This window comes from Lycium ferocissimum, chromosome 10, assembly GCF_029784015.1.
Source record: "Lycium ferocissimum isolate CSIRO_LF1 chromosome 10, AGI_CSIRO_Lferr_CH_V1, whole genome shotgun sequence".
Lineage (NCBI taxonomy): Eukaryota > Viridiplantae > Streptophyta > Magnoliopsida > Solanales > Solanaceae > Lycium > Lycium ferocissimum.
Window position 1 is genome coordinate 59757232 of NC_081351.1, and position 19980 is coordinate 59777211.

At 36.7% G+C, this 19980-nt stretch overlaps 1 protein-coding gene across 1 annotated transcript; it reads left to right on the top strand.

Annotated features, from left to right (window-relative positions):
- The first annotated feature begins 414 nt into the window (after positions 1 to 414).
- On the top strand, positions 415 to 798 carry LOC132035056 (uncharacterized). Its single transcript, XM_059425375.1, has one exon. The coding sequence runs from the start codon at positions 415 to 417 to the stop codon at positions 796 to 798; it is 384 nt and encodes a 127-aa protein (XP_059281358.1).
- Positions 799 to 19980: the final 19182 nt, after the last annotated feature.

A 19980-nucleotide genomic window follows, 5' to 3' on the forward strand; every position in this document is an offset into this window, starting at 1 on the left:
AGGACAGAAGATTAATAGGGACAAAAGTGTTGTATACATTCATAAAAATGTTCCTGGGGATGTGAGCATTACTATTGAAATTATCACAGGTATTGTGAGAAAGGATTTCCCTTTCATCTATCTAGGATGTCCTATCTATCATAGGAGGAGAAGAAAGGATTTTTTCACTCAGATTCTTATGAAGATTATGAATAGGCTACAAAGCTGGAAAGGGAAACTTTTGTCCTTTGGAGGAAGAGCTATTTTGATTAAACATGTCTTGCAGAGTTTGCCAATTCATCTATTATCTGTAGTTAACCCTCCTATAGGTGTTATCAGGAAAATGCGTAAAATGTTTGCCCGCTTTTTTGGAGTAACACAATAGGGGTAAAAGCGATACATTGGGCTTCTTGGAATCTGTTGTGTCTACCTATAATGGAAGGAGGGATGGGTTTCAGATCACTACATGATGTTTCTATTGCCTTGTTTTGTGAGTTGTCGTGGAACTTCAGGACTAAGCCTTCTTTATGGAGTGCTTTCATGGCTAACAAGTATTGTAGAAAAGAAAATCCTATATCTATTCAGTGGAAACAAGGGTCTCAAACTTGGAAAAACATGATCCAAGCAAGAGAATTAATAGAACACCAGATCTGGTGGCAGCTTGGTATGGGGAATTCACAGTTTTGGTTTGATAACTGGACAGGAATGGGTGCATTATATTTCATTGTGGAAGGTTTTGATGAAAGCATTCAAAATGTATCAGATGTAGTGGAGAATGGGAATTGGAACATGACAAAGCTGAATAGTTTACTCCCTTAGGACATAGTTCAACATATAGTTGATACTATCAGACCCCCAAGGATGGACAAAGAAATGGACAGAGCATGGTGGATTTCAGACACTAAAGGAGAGTTTACAGTCAAATCAGCTTGGGAATATATCAGATTGAGAGGACAACAAATGGAGATGTACAGGAATATATGGATTAAAGGTTTGCCTTTCAAGATATCATTCTTTTTGTGGAGATGCTAGAAATATAAAATTCCTATGGATGATGTTTTGAAGAGAATGCATTATAACATAGCATCCAGATGTTGGTGTTGTTCCAGCCCTGAGGAGGAAACAATACAACATGTGTTTGCTAACTCTTACACTGCTAATAGGACTTGGTCCTACTTCTCTTCATTTGCAGGATTGTCTATACAAGGATTAACTTTTACAACAGAATGTGAAATGGTGGACTGCATCGATTAAAGGAAGAGGAAGCTTATTTATCGAGTCGTCCCGGTATCGGTTGTGGGAACTACGGAAAAGGAGGAACACAATAAAACATGAAGGAAAAGATCAACTGGAAAAGTCATTTATTTAGTCTATGTCACTATACGAGAGGCTAGTAATGACAAGGAATCATCTATCACCAATTACCTCACAAATGGCCGGACTTGATTCGGATGCTGTAGAGGTAGGGTGTGGAAGACTGAAAGTTACAAAAGTGAGGTGGGAATTTCCTCCAGTAGGGTGGTTATTATGTAATACAGATGGGGCCTCAAGGGGGAACCCTGGAAGGAGTGCCTATGGATTTTGTTTGAGAAATAATGAAGGGGATTTAAGATATGCTTATGCTACAGAGATTAGAATAACGACTAATATTGATGTTGAGGTTATGGCAATTCTGCAGGCCATCAGATATTGCAAAAATGAGAATCTGGACAATATTATAGTCCAAACTGATTGTGAAATAGTGTAAAAGATTCTACAGGAAGGGTGGAAACCTCCTTGGGGGATAACAAGTTGGATAGAGGAGATTTTGGAGCTAAAAGTTAATAGGACTATTCTATTTAGTCATATCTTGAGAGAAGGAAACAAGCTGGCAGATGCTATAGCTAATCAGGCACTAGATGAAGCTAATGTTGAATGTCATGGCTTCCAGGACCTAAGTTCAACATGTAGAAAGATCCTCCACAGTGACAAATCTCAGATTCCATATCTAAGAGTGAGGATACAGAGATAGGGGGAACAGATGCAGATATATGATTATTTGGATCTAGAAAAGAAGTAGCAGAAAGATTTTAACACCATGTTCAAATCCTTTGGGAGGAGAACATGGTGTTTTTTACTAACAAAGTGTGTTTTATTTTGCAGGTTCATATCATACAGAAGACACAAAATTGAAGAGACATAACACATATTTTCAGGACAGTCACAAGTCACAGCAATATTCCCAGGTATTTCACAACACACGGTACAAATCACACACTGGTAAACAAGTTTTATACGGCTTAAAAACGGTGGCAAGCACGGTGAAAAACGAAAAGTCAAATTCTTATTCATGACTTATACCAAATGGATTTGATTGATGCCTTATTTTTGGTATTAGTATCTTATGATACTCATTCAAGTGGGCAAAAATTAAATCTACAAGAATATAAGTCATGGATAGAAGGAGATATACAACATTTACAGAATTTCAAGACACATCAAAGGTGGTAAATATGGAGCTTACAGAGTCACTTACAGAAGAAAGAAGCTTAGAGCCAACTGGTGGTGAGGAACACGACCACAATAACAGGCCACCTCGAGTGCGAGAGAAAATCAACAAGACAGCAGTACATACAATTCAACAGAGAAAGAAGTGGTTTACAAGAATTCCAATTCAAACAACATGCAATTAAAGAAACAGCTCACAACAGAAGAACAAAGGGGACGAATTCGACAAGGCATAATTACCAGATGAGCAGCTACGAAGAGAAGGAGGAGGATGGGGGCAAATCGATTTCGAATCATCATCTTTACCCCAATTTCGGAAGCGGCGGTGAAAATATTCAGACAAAAGACCGTGGAAATAGGGTAACAATACACAGATAGTCCCAATTTGGAAATGGGATCAAATGTTATTTATTTGGGCCGGTCCCAATTTTGGGCCGGTCATTTGCTTTTATTTCCTTTGTTGGACTTATTTTCTTTTCTTTAAATAAATAAAAGGCCCATCCGGGAATATTTAATTAAAAAAAATAGATAATGTCAAGGTGATTCAAGAAAAGCTCTTAGCAGCTCAGAGTATGCAGAAGGAGTATGCGGATCGAAAGGTCCGAGATCTTGAGTTTATGGTTGGGGAACAAGTGTTGTTAAAATTCTCACCCATGAAGGGTGTGATGATATTTGGGAAGAAAGGTAAGCTTAGTTCTAGATTTATTAGCCCATTTAAGATTCTTAATCGTGTGGGGGAGGTAGCATATGAGGTAGCTTTACCCCGAGGTTTGTCTGGTGTTCATCCAGTGTTTCATGTCTGTATGTTGAAAAAGTATCATAGTGATGGGTCCTATGTCATTTATTGCGATTCAGTTTTTTTAAATGAGAATTTGTCCTATGAAGAAGAGCCTATTGCCATATTAGATAGGGAGGTGTATAAGTTGAGGTCGAAAGAAATTGCGTCAGTTACGGTCCAGCGAAAGAATCATCTAGTTGAGGAAGCCACTTGGGAGACATAATCCGATATGCATAATAAGTATCCCCATCTTTTCACTAAGTCAGGTACCTTTCCCGTTGTTTCCTGCCCTTTTGTCCATTTGCGGACGAACGGTTGTTCAATTGGTATTTGATGTAACGACCTGCTTGGTTGTTATGCGTGCTTTGACCATTCTATCCTTGCTAGTACTTTCCCAAGGCTAAAAATGAGCGGACCTAAATAATTTAGTTGTGTTGTATATTGTGTTTTGTGACATGCAAGTGACTCTGTGATGTGTTTTTAACTTGGTATGTTTGTTAGCTTATGTTCATAGGGAATTAAAAATGATTTTGAGAGACTAAGTATAAAAAAGTTGAAATTTCCGTGCTCACTGGTTCACGATGCCTCGCTGCAATAATGATTCTTCGTTGCAGCGAAGATTGGGTTCACTGCAACGAAGGGTGGGAAAATCCCAGGGTTCGTTGCAGCGAAGGCCCTGCTCACTGCAACGAGTCCGTTGCAGTGAGACTTTGAGACTTTGATCGCTGCAATGAAGCCTACTTAATTCTAATAATGAGTTTAGGTAGTTATTTCGTTCCCACACTTCTATTAATCCCCAAAACAGTTCCCAAGAGCATAGAGGCGAATTTATAAGGCTAGTGCACTATTCTCTATCATAGATAAGCCTTAATCACTAACCTTCTTCGCTTAATGTTCATATTAGATTCTTGTTTTAATCAAAAGAACCTTAACGAGAATTGAAAGGTAGAACACAAACACCAAGAAAACCCTAGAATACTAATGGGTTATGATGATTGGGATGGGACATAGACATCTCTTAAGGCACATTTGACAAGGGGTGATGATGGAGCCTATTATGAGCTCGCGGTCCGAGATCCGTTCCGAAACGAGTAGTACATGGATACTATGGTTCCCCTGCAAGTCATGGCTATTTGGGGAAAACATTACCAACATATGTGTACATAAATGGGAGATGTTTAGCATTTATTGCATTACATTTGACCTGTCCAGCGGTGTTCTTGGTTCATGATTGGTGACTGGTTTTCTGAGTGAGGACTGTTCGAAGATACTTGTTGTGGTTTCATGTTTGTTGTGCCTGTCTACCCATTCCATTTCTTTTATATATGTATGCATGATATTAATCTTAGTCGGCCTATGATACCTACCAGTACGTGTTGTTGGTATTGACCTACACTTGCTGCACCTTTTTGTGTGTGCAGATTTTGACCCAGAGACATCTTCCAGACCTCGCATCTAGTTGAGGTTATTTGTTACCATGATCAGAGGGTGAGCTCTTATCCGTGCCATGCCGCCTGAAGATCTTTCTTTATTTCAGATGTCTATTTTCACCCCAGACATTACGTTTATTTTAGACAGTTATCTCTTCTCTTTAGACATTATTGGTTAGAGTCCTTGTACGATGATTTTCAGATTTTGGGGATGTAATAGCTAGATATCCGTACTTGTTATTTATTTATATTATTGTTAGATTATTTTTATCATTTATTCATTAGTAACGTTTTATAATTGATTTAAGTAATTGAAATTGGCTTGATAATGGGCCAAGGGATTGGTTCCCCCACTATAGGACTAGTGTGGGTACCACTCACGTTTGTTTGGGACGTGACAATTCGAGTATTGATATGGCGTTGTTCGAGGCTTTGTAGGGTAGGAGGTGTCGTTCTCCTAATTGGTGGTTTGTTGCTTTTCAGATTCACCCGTGGAGCGCAGATTTGTTGAGAGAGTCCGTGGACAAGGTGAAGCTTATTCAGGAAAAGCTTCTAGCAGCCCGGAGTCAACAGAAGATGTATGCAGACCGGAAGGTTCGAGATTGGAGTTTATGGAGCGCGAGTAGGTGCTTCTGAAGATTTCACCCATGAAGGGTGTTATGTGATTTGGGAAGAGGGGCAAGTTGAGCCCGAGGCACCTTGGCCCATTTGAGGTTCTCCGTCGAGTTGGAGATATTTCTTATGAGTTGGCTTTGCCACCAGGCCTGTCAGGTGTTCATCCAGTTTTCCATGTGTCCATGTTAAAGAAATATCATTATGATGGTTCTTATATCGTTCGTTGGGATTCAGTGTTGCTTGATGAGAATCTATCTTATGAGGATGAGCCTATTGAGATTCTGGAGGTTAGGAAGTTGAGGTCTAAAGAGATTGCTTCGATCAAGGTTCAATGGAAGCATCGTCCTGTTGAAAAAGCTACTTGGGAGACCGAGTCTGATATGCGCAAGAGATATCTCCAGTTGTTTCCAAACTCAGGTACTTTTCCCCCATTTCTAATCCTTGTCGCTCGAGGACGAGCGATTGTTTAATTAGTATCTGATGTAATGGCCCGTTTAGTCGTTATAGCACTTTTGACCCTTTTACCCCTGTTGACCCTTTCTCGTGGTTATCGGGCGAGATTGGTGTGACTTTTGGAGTTTTGAGCCTTAAAGTGGGATTTGTTTGACCCAACATTGACTTTTTGGTAAACAAACTTTTTTCAAAATTCTATCGATTCTGAGAGTTCCGGATGACCATTTGTGACATGGTAGTGTGTTCGGTTTGGTTCTCAATGCAATTAGGATCATTTTGGGACTTGGGTTGGAAACTTGGCTTTAGGCCATTGGGGTTGACTTGGTCAAATAGACCTCCGCTGGAAATTTTGAGATCCCGGATGAATTTAAGAGTGTTTTTATGTATGTATACATATTTGTTTTGTATCTATAGGCCTCGAGTGATAGTCGGATTTTGGGTTAGATATTGTCAAAAAAATCAGTAATTTTCTGATATCTGGGTTCCGCGACAGCGGCACCCGAACCGCCGTGGTGGTCCCGCAGTAGCAAGGGACCGACGGCTATAGTGGATGTAGTGATTTTGTGGTGAGCTGCCATAGTGATCGACCAATCGCCGTAGCGAACTCGCAGTAGCGGTTTTAGGTGCCGCTACAGTGGCTTAGAGGATTGTGAGTGGGCCGTCGAAGCTGTTCCCTTATCGCTATAATTGATGCGCTGCAGCGGGCCTATGACCGCTGCAGCCGATGTCGGGCAGATTTCAATTTCTTTTCTCAAGTTAAAACCCTTAAACCCTATCATTTGCCTTCATCACTTTCTAAGCACACTTTGGGAGAATTGATTAGCTTTTGGACTGAATCTTCTGGGAAGTAAGATCTATTACCCTAGACTTCATCATTTACTTTCCTAGATCCTTAATCTATGCTTAGAATCACTATAATCAAAATAGAGAAGATGAGTCTTATGATAAATTTCATGAAATGGGTTTAGACTTCTAAAATGGAAATTGATGGTGAAATTGACTAGTATAGCCATAGAATTTGATGAATTCCTTGCTGTTAAGCTTATTTCTTCCATTATTAGTGACTAATTTGAGGATTCTAGTATTAGGGTTCATACCCAAATTTTGGGGTTTTGCTTTAAATCCGAATTAAGCTTAATCTTGAGTTGTTTTAGCAATTGATTAGTGGGTTTGATCACCTAGAGCTTGAATTGCATGTTCCATCCTTCAATTTCCCATTTTACCCTTGTGGGCCCGTTTCTCCAATTTCTTGGGTTAGAATTTGACCTAACTGGAAGTATAGCAATATGGGTGTTGTTATTCGTGGTTTTTAATATGGAATTCGATTGTGACTAAATTTTGACTAGTTGGAGGCGCTACAAAAGGGCAAGGCCAAGGTGTGATCGTTTGTGGCTACTGTTCAGCTTTTCAGGTAGGTTACGGCTTACCTTTTGGTTAGACTTCAGTTAGTGAATCATATGTAAAGTTAGTGATTGTTGGAGAAAGCATGTAAACATTCGGGTATGGAGTTGGGATGGAATACTTAGGTTGGTATTGTTGTTGACTATGGCTTGTCGCCTTATTGTGTTCTATTAAGTTGTTGCTTATTTATGAGTTGTTGGCTTGTGATTGATTCTAGAGTTGATGCCTAGTGATTATCCTATGTTCGGAGAGCATATTTATCATGATTGAGGTTGTTGGGAAGGAAAGAAAGGTTATGATATTGATATTGTGATTGAGATATGTGCCCATGTGTGGCACCATTGATTTATATATTCTTGTTGGTGTTGTTATCATGCATTCACTCATTTATACATATATTGGGATCGAGTTGCGCGCCGCAAAGCTTACTTGGATCGGGTTGCATGTATCGTAACACTGACTGGGATCGGGTTGCATGTTCTGCAACATTGACTATCTGATCGGGCTGTGCGCCACAGCAGGTACATGGACTTAGCGGTCCCCCATGGGTCATGACTGTCGAGGCAACAAGATATTCCGCCCCAAGCGTGGGTGTATCACTGCATTTGCATTGCATTCATCTCATATTTACATATGGCACTGTAGTGGACTTGGTGGTTGATCTTTAGTGATACGTGTACTTGATAGTGGTTCTTGAGATTGTGTTACGGACTTATAGTGGATTTTGTGGTAATATACTAGACTTGGTGATTTGGTACTGGATTTGATATTTTGGACTGTGTTGAGTTATATCTGATTGTGAGCATGCCTACTTTTTCAGTCTCTTTCTTATATATATGATTATCTAACTGTTGTCGGCCTATGATGCCTACTCAGTATGTGTTGTTGTACTGATTCTACCTTGCTGCATTCTTTTCTGAGTGCAGAGTTCGGGACAGGATCGACTTCCTCGCTTCGTGGCTGAGTCTCTAGGCCGTGGCATGCCTGAAGGCAAAACTCTGCCTTAATGTCACGACCTAACCGGAGGGCCATGATGGGCACCCAGATCTAACCTACCAAGCACCACAGGACATACATACATTACATAGTCATACCGGAGTGAGAGTCGTGGGGGTAGTCACAGAAGAACCTGCTGATTAATAGATATCATAAGCATAGAGAGACATAAGCCCAAAGGTACATATATACATGCATAATTGTATTGAACCAAGATATACAAGCAGAAAAGGGTATTAAAGATGATGGTACAACAGGATATTGATCGAAAATGCCATAGAACATCTAACTGTGCATACCTGTCTACGAGCCTCTACTAGAATGCAAGACATAACAAGGACGGGACAGGACCCCGCCATACCCATATGTGTATAAAAGTATCATACCAAGCTAGACTGCAACTTCGGATCAAGTGGAGTGCTCCAGTACAAGCGCTGAGAAGGCAGCCTAAGGGTGTGAACCGTATCCCTGTCTACCTGAGCCTGCGTGCATGAACGCAACATCCACAAACAAAAAGGACGTCAGTTCAAACAATGTACTGAGTACGTAAAGCATGAAGAACAACATAATAAAGACATGAAGGTAACATGAGATAAAAGAGAAACAACCTGTACATCTGAATGCCTCTAAGGGCGGATGACATGCACATGCTTTCCTTTAAAAAAAAAAACGTTTACATATATATATATATATATATATATATATATATATATATATATATATATATATATATAAAAGCCACACTGTGGGGTTGCATTATCATCATTAAGCCACTCTTGGGGCCATCATTATCATGCCATACCTAACTGCAGTGGTGTGCACAATAGGTGTTGTACCCGGCCGACTATAGCGTGGCGCGGTGTAATAAAATAAATACATATATATATAAAGCATGCATGAGAGCACAAAGAAGTATTACGACTCTATCAGAGTGACGTAAGGTCGATGTACCCCCGATTACCATATATGGAACTAACATCGTCGACATATCTCACCTTGAGGGATCAATGACCATAAGATGAGATGAACAACCATAAGATAAGATCAATAACCATGAGACAAGATCAATAACATCACAAGAAGATCAAGAACATAAGCTTCTAATATTTCTAAGAGTGGAGTCATTATGGATATCATTCGTGTACGATCGTATCAATATGATCATGCCAAAAGAAAGAAAGGGACAGACTTAACATACCTCGTTGTCTACTTAACCACTCAACGTCTATCTTCCAGAGCTTGCAAATCTACTTTCAAGATTATTTACACTAAGGTTAAGTTATTGAAATACTTATAAGGTCAAGTTAAACTAATAGGTGAGCTAGTGGAAATTGGATAGCATTTCCCCTATATTACCTACATCCTCCCAACTCTAAAACAATTCCAAAACATCAATAATATCATCAACAATACCATAGCCAAGAGATTACATTCGAACTAGATTCATATTAGTCCAAGACTTTCTTTCAAAATCAGTCCATAGCTAATAACTTCAACACAACACCTTATAACCTTTCCACCATGATTCTTTTCACTTTTAAGATTTGTTAAACCTCCAAAACAACTCAACATAAGAGATAGAATGAAGAACATACCTTATAGCTTGAAGAACTTCAGCCCACATAAATTACTTCACGACTAAGTCACTACAACTTCAACTAGACGCAAGAACAAACACCTTCTATGAACTAGTTGAGGTTTTTAAAGCTTGATCTTCTCTTGTAATGATTTGGGATGGTTATGGATGATTGAGAGAGCCTAAAGGGTCACTACGGTTCTATTTTTTTGAAAGAAATGAGCCCCAAGTCGTGGGAATTAATTTATAAACCAAGGACAAATCTCTACCGCATCATTTTCACGTATCACTTTCATGGCCGTGAAATTTTTCACGGACCGTGAAAGGTGCTGTGAAACTCTTCCAGTGAGCTTCCAATCTACCACCCATTCCACGGTGGCCAACTAACATTTTCACGGTCCATGGAAATGGCTGTGGAATGGTCTTATTCTAATTGTTCGACGAAACACATTCTTTCCGATTCATTTGACGTCTAACCTTCATACTCTTTTCCAAACATGTCTAAGAACTTATATAACTCCGAGATACACCCATAAGCCTCATACACAACTTCTCAAAAGATTCCCAATACGTTCCTATGACAAACGACTTAAGACGGAACTTTAACCGACGCAAAAGATGAGATGTAACACTTAAGGTGGAGTTTGCCTCAAAACTCTACTTGATCAGGCAAACTCTTCCTGATCAGGTAGAGTTTGCAAAATTTTACCTGCAAAACTCTGCCTTGCGAATCCAAACTCTACCTTGCGAATTGTTTTTTAATTTTTGACTGAAAGGGGTTCGAACCCGAAACCAAGGGGTTCTAGCGAAGGGCAAAAATTAAAAACCACCCCAAAATAAGGGCATTCCTGCGAATTGCCCTAGATTAGTTTACAATGATTTATGATTAAATGGCTTAACCCATCATTACATTATCTTATATCCAACCCATAAAATTTCATTTTTTTTGCGCTATTTGCCCTTCTTTTGGGGTGGTCTTTAATTTTCCCCTCAAATTGTTGGTCTTTAGTTTTTCCCTACGCTTAAAAAGGTGACCAAAAATACCCCGAGGTTCTGGGTTCAAACCTCCGCTTAGTCAAAAAAAAAAAAAATCGCAAGGCAAGGCTTTTGTAAAAGTTTGCCTTATGCGGGAGACTTTGCCTAAAGGAATAACTAAAAGTCTGCCGGAGGTCCGTCGTTTCCGGCATAGGTTCTATGTAATTTCGCTCGAATAGGCATAAATTCATAGAAACCTATGCCTTGCGAAGTTATTATTATTTTGGACTCTGCTGGGTTTCGAACCCAGAACCTCAGGATATTCTTGGCCACCTTTTTAAGTGAAGGGCAAAAATTAAAGACAAACATATTAAGGGACGAAAATTAAAGACCAGTCATGAAGGGTAATCGGGCAAATAGATCACTAATATTGGATCACATTTGACACTCATTGGCTTATGACCTACGTTTTTTTAAGGGATTTTCATAAATAGAATTATTTATGTCCCTTATAACAAACTATGGCGATATTATTGAGTTTTCAAATAGCAACAACTTTTTCTCAAACATATCTTACACACATTACTAGCGGGCATACATACATACACTGGCCATCACACACACACACATACAGTGAAAATCTGCTATAAAATGAAAAGCTAGTTTTTTTTTTTTTTTTTTTGTAATAATTTAAAAGTATTGCTAAAATGGATAATTAGTGGGCTTAAGACATTATATCACGTGATTTTCCCTTCTTTTTTTTTTAAATACAAACGTCCGAAAAACTATCTGATAACATTTGAATTGGATATCTACAGAGAGCTTATAAAAATAGGAATATGAGTCACCACGTATTTTTGGCCCATTGGACGACCTAAGGCAAGGATCATCATTACCGGGTCTTAGTCACCTAAAAGTGGGTTACTCCATTTGTGGATGTAAGCTTTAAATTTTGTTGAAATCTTTAAATTTTGCCCTTTTAAATCCCATAGGTTTTTCGAACCCCCCACGTCAAAATTTTAAAAAAAATTCGCAAGGCAAAGTTTAAATTTCGCTATGCCCCCATGTACACATACATTTAAACTTGACATAAAAATTGATAATTCCTTCATAAGTTTAATTAAAAGTATGCCCCCATCGGCATAAACGATTTACCAAACTTATGCCGATGGGGGCATACTTAATGGGCAAACTTTTGCCTCAAGCATATATATGTATTTTTCAAGCATATATACCAAAGTTACATGGAAAAGTATTATGCTACAACCAAATGTCCATCCCGTATACAAATTCACACTTTGGTCGGCAATACAAGGTAGATTTTTTTTCGAAATATTTTCCCACACATAAATATTTTCCCATCTTTATTTTGAATGTCACAAAAAACTGCATTGTTGGTATGGGTACAGTACACTAGAAGAATAGGGGGTGGCAAGATGAAATCACATGGATCTCACACATTGCTAGACACAAATCGGCCAAGACTTATTTTTGCTGCATTTTTGGTATGCTTTAGTGGCATTGGTTTGGAGAGAAACACCTACTCCGATTTCAAAATATTGATAGACTGCTACAGAGATTGCACAACATATTCACATCCAAGGCAGGAACAATTTCAAATAGCTAAGTGTAGTTGATTAAAGGTTTTTTTAATGTAATAGTTGCTCCTAGTTTGACTTATACAAGTTAGTGAGTAGGAATTTTACCATGTACGATTGAAGAGGCTTATAAAAAAAAAAGTTTGCCTTATAAGGCAAAGTTTAAATTTTATATGCCCCCTCCGGCGGACTTTTAGTTACGTATTTTTTCATTGAGGGGCAGACTTTTAATGCGGATCCGGCATAACTTTAACTTTTTTCTTAAAGATTGTAGGATCCGGCATACACTCCCCTATTGCCGGGGGTTCGAGAATTTCATGTATTCGCTCATCTTTCCAAAAAGGGCAAAATTTAAAGACCACAAATATGAAGGGCAAAATTTAAAGACCACAAATTTGAGTGGCAAAATTTAAAGACCACCCCAAACGAAGGGCAATCCGTGCAAAAAAATGATGTATTTTCGTTTTTATTAGGCTATCTTCAAAGGAGATTTTACCGGGTATGAAAAATTATATAAATATACGGTTTAGCAATAGAATTTATTTTTCAAAAAAGTAGCGAGAGATGTTTTACAAAATATATACAATCCAGTCAAAACATACAACTTACATATAATTATGTCGCTGAATGTATTTTGTATGTCACTTTATGTTCACTGATACATTGAACGTACAAAAAACATGCACCCAAAATATAAAATACTTACAACTTATTTATATATCGGAATCTAAAAAAACAACATTCTTCTTCTTTCTCTTCGAGTTTCAATCTAAAATTCTAACAAAAACTAACTCAAATCTTCCCCAAACTCCCCCAAAATTGACATATAAACTCCCAATGGCATTCTTGATTGTTCGCAACAACACCCAAGTCAAATAAATAACAATTTCGCAAAATCCAACTTTTCAAATTCAAAATTTTAAATCTTTTTAATAGCTGTTGATCGAGCTTTTCTCGGCTTAGCTATGTCTGGAAGTGCTTGATGAGAGAGAGAGAGAGAGAGAGAGAGAACAAGGAAGATTATATCCTAAATGGGGAAGATTGGAGCCTAATATTTGCTCTAATTGGTAAAGTGTTGTTATATTTGTAATTAAATAATGCTACCATAAAGAATGCTAAGTCTTCAAGTAGCTTAACCATGTAAAAATTTCATCTTGAAATTGGTGCCACAAAAATCCTTGAAGAGCCCTAATTATTCGAATGAAATGCACAAACAAAATTTTCCAATGCCACTATTTAAATTTTAATTTCGTTTTAAAAAGTTTTACAAAAATAGATTCAAGGCAAAAAATTGCTAGAAATTGGCCATAAATTTGTTGATGAATCCTGCCAGATCACCATAAAATGCGTATGTTGTCTTGTCACAGATCTTGACAATCGTCAGAAATTTACCACCAAATCATGACGATTTTAGATGTCACGCTTTTTTTTTTATTAATATTTTTTTATTACCAAAAGAAAGATGTATCTTCGAAAGAAAATGATATTTAATTTTGAAAATGTTAGAAAAAGTAATTTTCAAAAGGAATTGATTTTTTAAAGGGAAAAGACTCCAACTTCGGCCGAAATTGCTATAACACACTCCAGCTTTACGACTAAACTACTTTAAAATGAAATTATTAGCTCCCTAGGTGCTGAGGTGGCAAAGAGATTGTATTTCACTCTCTCAAAGAGAGTGAGAGAAGAAACGAAAAATGTTTAGAATTTATTTTATAAGCAGTTTTAGAAATATCTATTTTTCTATTTTCATTTTCCTTTTCTTTATTTTTCTCTTCATCCCCTTTGTTGGGTTTCTCAGCCACCATTAATGTATGAACCATTGATGCTCTTCACCAAGTTTGCTTTCAAGGAAACTCAATCTATGTCTTTTCAATAAATTAATCAGCCTTGGATAATCAAAAATCCACCAAGTATAGCCATCTCTCTCTTCAACTCCGGCGACCCATTTTTTTCTTTGATTTCATATCTTCTCTTTGTCCCTTGAAACCCTAAAGATAAAATCAAATAAAATTCGGAGTCCCTAATATTCAGATCTATCAAGATGATGGCCAGAAATGTGAATTTGATTTTTCAGATGATTTGAGTTTTTTATTGATTTGAATTTCTTAGTCTAAAAGGAAGTTTTGAGATGTTTTTGTTGGATTTTAATGTGAGATCCTCTACGTAGTAAAGGTCTAAATTGAGAGGTTGAGTGTTAATGGTGGAAAAAGGTATAGAAAGAGTAGAGAAATAAAGAAGAAGTAGGGAAAATTCTGAAGAAAATAAAAATAAATGGTAAATACAGGCGCGTGTATTCCACCCGTGGACATAAATTTGGTTTAAGAAGGAAATAATTCCACTTTAGAATAGTCCAGGGGGGTCATAGGAGCCCGGAAAGTTGAAGTATGTTATAGCAATTTAGGCCAAAGTTGCAGTTTGTTTTGAACCCTTTTCCCTTTTTAAAGGAGTCATTACCTAACATTGAGTTTCGGTGTGTAGATCACCCTTTGTTAAAACATAACATTTCCCTCTTGAAAACTAAAAGTGACTCCGTACTAATCTGCCAGGAGATTCCAAATAAGGAGACTCTATTGATCAGGGGATCGTGTTAAGCACCCCCAGAGTCCTATGGTTACAGGGGACGAAGTGCACCAACACTCATTTTTGGGGCCGCCATTTAATTTGTACCCGAAGTTAATAAAATTTATAAGTTTATCCACTTCAGAAATAACTTCAGAATACAGGAGTAAAGTTGCGAAAATTTTCGTCTGAAACTTGGCAAACTTCGGACATTTTTGTTTGAAGTTCGGAAAACGTCAGACATAACGTCAGACATTTTTGTCTGAAGTGTAGTTTTGTGAAGGCTAAACATCGGATATTTTTGCTCGATGTTTGGTATGGCTTGCCAAGGTCAATTTCAAATATTTTTCACTAAAGTTGTGGACTTTACAAGGCCTAACTTTGGACATTTTTTACTAGTTCTGGCCCCGACAAGGCTTCAGATATATAAGGCCAACTTCAGACATTTTTTACTGAAGTTGTGGTCTTGATAAGACCTAACTTAAGACATTTTTTTTTACTGAAGTTATGGCCTTGAAAAGGCCAAATTTCAAACATCTTGGCATGGGGTCAGGGCATATATTTGGCTGAATGTCAGACATTTTGGCATGAAGTTCAGGTAAACATAAATTTTTGCTCAGAACCAACAACTTGTTTTTCAAATTTTAACAATCAGACACACGATTCAACACTCAAATCTACCTCAAGTAAGCTCAAATTTGAAACACAATTTTCATATATCATAAAGAACAAACTGAAATCATCAATTTGCCAAAACAACAACAAATATAACAAACTCATTTTGCAACAATGGTGATTTGCCATTGTTTTCAAGCTTTTCAAACAACACCCATTTAATTTCATATAATGCCAGTTTTTATATTAAGCTTCTAAAAAGAGAAATATAACCATCATGAACTTATTGATTCAGGTAAAGCGAAATAAAACCAATTCAAATCCAAAATTAATGGATAAACAATATTTAGTATCTCAAATGTCAGATAAGAGAAGGAACATGAGAAGAAAAAGAAGAAGAAAAGACATGCAATTTTAGGATTTTAATGTGCTTATTGACTTTGATATGCTTTTACACCTTATTTGACTTTGATATGCTTTTACACCTTATTTGACTTTAATATGCTTTTACAAAACGACTCAATTGAAGCCCAAGCATCATGCATATACGCACTACTTAATTTGCCTAAAAAATTCTCATCCTCAGATATATCATTTCGCCCAACTAATTAAGTGAGTTTATTACTTTTGTCTTACCTCAATTAAGTCAAATTCTCAAAATTATCTTCTTCTCTAGTTGATTAGTAGTAATGGTCTTGAATTCACTAGACCTATCTCTTTCCTTGAGAGTGTTTTTTTTTTTTTCTCTTTTCTAAGTAATTCGTAGCTATAGTCTTAGAACTGTTTTAGTCGGATCATATTTCTCCCTCACATATTTTTTTCCTATTTTTTATTATTGTTTGTAGCTAGAGCCTTGAACACTTTTAGGCTTGCCTCTTTCCCTTACGAATAATTTTCAATTAATTGATCTGTAAATTCTTGTTTAGGCTCAATTTTGCCACGACCTAGATATGGTACTTAAGACGTGACAGACACCCAGGTGAACCCCGCCGGTTAAGCTAACCCTCTAAAGTAAACATGATAACAATAACAAGATAACGAGATACATAGGTTGATAAGTGTGAATGAAATTTATATATATATATATATATATATATATATATAAATAAAAGTGTGGAAGTAAAAGTAAAAAAAAAAAAAAAAAATCGATAATCCCATAACTCAAATTTGAAACTAAGTCATCGAGTTACTAATTATTTGAATACAAAGTACGAGACACATCTAGAAATCTTAAAAACAATACAAAAAGATGAGATAGACGATTGGCCTGGGCTCCCCAGACTAGTGATGGCACTGCTTAGCTAGATAAGACTGGAGCGGACTGAATGTCAGGAATCAATTATTCGACCACGATCAACAGGTCCGGCACAAAATAACAAGTGTGAGTAAAAAAACCTAGCAAGTTCATAGACCGCTGTCTCAGCTCACCCCGAAGACAAGCCTTTGGAAAACTGCTGATAATTTACAAATAGCAATCCAGGCTAACATGTATAAGATCCATATACAGGTATGCAACTAAGAATTGAGATCATGAACTTAATCGCAAAGGATAATAATGATGCTACTGAATGCTGCTAAACTGCTAGAACTGCTAATGAATTGATATGGGGCATAAATTGTCTGTCTAACCCGCCTAGGGCGGTAATGCATCAACCACACGTCTTACCTGGTACTGGCTCAATCTACTAGTTTGACTTCTGACATCATTGTGCCAAAGTTGTGTGTGACGCTTAATGTGTGATAATGCATGCTAAACAGATACATAAATACCACAAAGAGTCTGTTAACTACTGAAAGTATCAATAATACATAGATACATATGTTTGCAATAAATTTTCTCAAGATACAGAAAATAAACTACAATCACAAAATAAATAAAAAGAGTAATTTCATTTATCAAGATTGTGAGTACAAATCTGTATATTCCCTTGATTCTTCTCTCCTAATTTTTTCCGTAATTCCAGGGCCGTTAGTAGTGTATTTCTCGAACATAGGATGATTTAGATTTGGATATGTGTGGACTTTCTTGGGATGTATTTGATCTCCCTGAAAGGATATTGTGGATCTTCTTGAAGTATTTGGTTGTCAAGAAATATCCGGCCACATATTGACCTCTTTTTGAATACCCATGAGTTTATAGGATATTCGAGATGCCTTTTCAAGGGAGTATGTGCCCCCTTTTATAGGCGTGATCTAGGGTTTAGGGTAGAATAGCCTCCAAAAAACCCTAATCGGCTTTAGAATTTAAAGATGGATTGAACTCATCATGTAGAGTCTTATTTCAAATTCGATAAAATTTTGCTGTCTACAACATATACTAGGATTGTCGCGGTCTATGCTCTAATAACTGACTGACCTAGTTAATGCTCGTCCGCACACGAACTAGATAGTTTAGATTACACATAAGTAACACATAGATTATGCTTCTAGTAAAACTCAAGAAAACTAAGAGTCAAGTCTCACTTGCCTTATATCTGGTAGGCTAACCTTTGTTGAAATGTCACACTCCGCTCAAACGATCTCCAATGACCTCAATCTATTCAAAATCATGAATGACATGCTCAACTTATATAATCCAGGAGAACTAATCCCATAATTATAGAATACCCCGAGGTCAAATTTAAATCTTGGACAACTCAAATCCCTTTTCATTAACGGGTCAAAATTTGACATAAATTACATATGTGTTACCTATAGCTATGGAATCCAATTTTATAAGGGAAAATTTCACTTATAAACAATTTATGAGTCAAAATTACATATTCATAGCCCATATTTTAAATTACAAACCTACAGCCCAACATTTCATGGCCCAACTTGAATATTCACCTTTATACAACAATATACAACTTTATACACCTACTGTAGACAATATATACACCTTGTATAAAAGTGTATAATAATATATAAGACTAGTACACAATATTATACAACAATATATAACTTTATACATCTAGTGTAGACAATGTATAAACCTTGTATAAAAGTGTATAATAATGTATAAGACTATTAAAAAACCGAAGAGGAAAAAAATGGCTATGGTGGGTAATTAAAAAAAGATGGGCTAAAACGGGTAAATATTTTGCCATAATTGACATACAGTGTAAAATTCCCATTATTTCAATTTGATATTAATTGCCAGTACTAGTCCAAATTCTCTATTCATCCCTTTTACGTCTAGGTTTAAAATCCCTAATTTTAGCCTTAAAATCATAATTTAATGGGTTAAAACGCATATAAATCAAGTATAATATTAGGACTAATGTAAGGAATCAACACCTTAATTCGTCATCCCTTTAGGATCCCTAGGTCGAGAGCTCCAAAGTCTAATAATGACCATTGAAATTTTGAAACCGCTACATATATTGCTACAGGTCCTCTTTCGCGATCACGATGATGTAGCTGATACTTAATCATTCGCAGTCATAATCACGTAGGGCCTGACCAGGCTTTTACCTTCGTGGCCGTGACCTCTTTTCCGTGATCGCGATGATCAAAATCCAAAACTTTGCTATTGTGACTCCCCTTCTCATGATCGCGAATAAGAAAACCAGAACCAACAAAAATCTCCAACTGTCCAAGTTGATCCACATGAGCTAAAACAACCTCGAGACCCTCGAGTCTCAAACAAAACATACCCACAAATCCAATAAAACATAATATGAACCTATAGGAAGTCTTAAATCATGAAACACATTATAGAAAAAGAATCATTCACATGGATTTTTTTGGTGAATTATTATTGAAAATCCGCAGGTAATATCATTTCCTGCGGATTTTCTTGCCAACAAAAATTCGTTGGTAAAACCTTCGTTGGTAACTTTTACTTGCAGATATATAAATTTCTAGGTCCTAGAAATTTTACATCCATAGGAAAATTATCTAGGGATTATTAATTCGTATGTACCTTTCTTGAGGATATTTCTTGCATAAATATTCTTGAAATTTGCAAGAACTTTTGCTGAAAATTCTAAGATGAAAAGAATTCTCTTGGGTAAAAGTCCGGTAGTGAATCCCCAAAAAAAGCCCCAACAAAATGCGCAAGAGATTTTCGTCTAAAATTTAAATTTAGTGGACAAAAGGATTTTTCTTGGATAACTTTGCAGAAGAACACCCACTAATATCTCCAAGTAAATCAGTAATTATATATTTACTCAGAAATATCCCCATGAAATATCACATGTATATTCGCATAAAATCCCTGGGTAAATCACTACATAGATTTCATAGTTAACCAAAAACTGTATTCCATATCCCTAAAAAAATTCTTATGTAATTTTTTTTCCTAGGCAAATCCCAATGTAATATTCGCAGAAAATTTTCCATGTAATTACTTTTTTAAGTAAATCCTCATATAAAATTGATTTGCTACAAGCCATTTTCCCGTGAAAATCTACAAGTAATTATAATATATATATATATATATATATATATATATATAGTAATGTACAATCAACTATATATCTTTATCCCTACCATACTCATCTTCGTTTAAATTATCAGAATTGTTATCTTCAG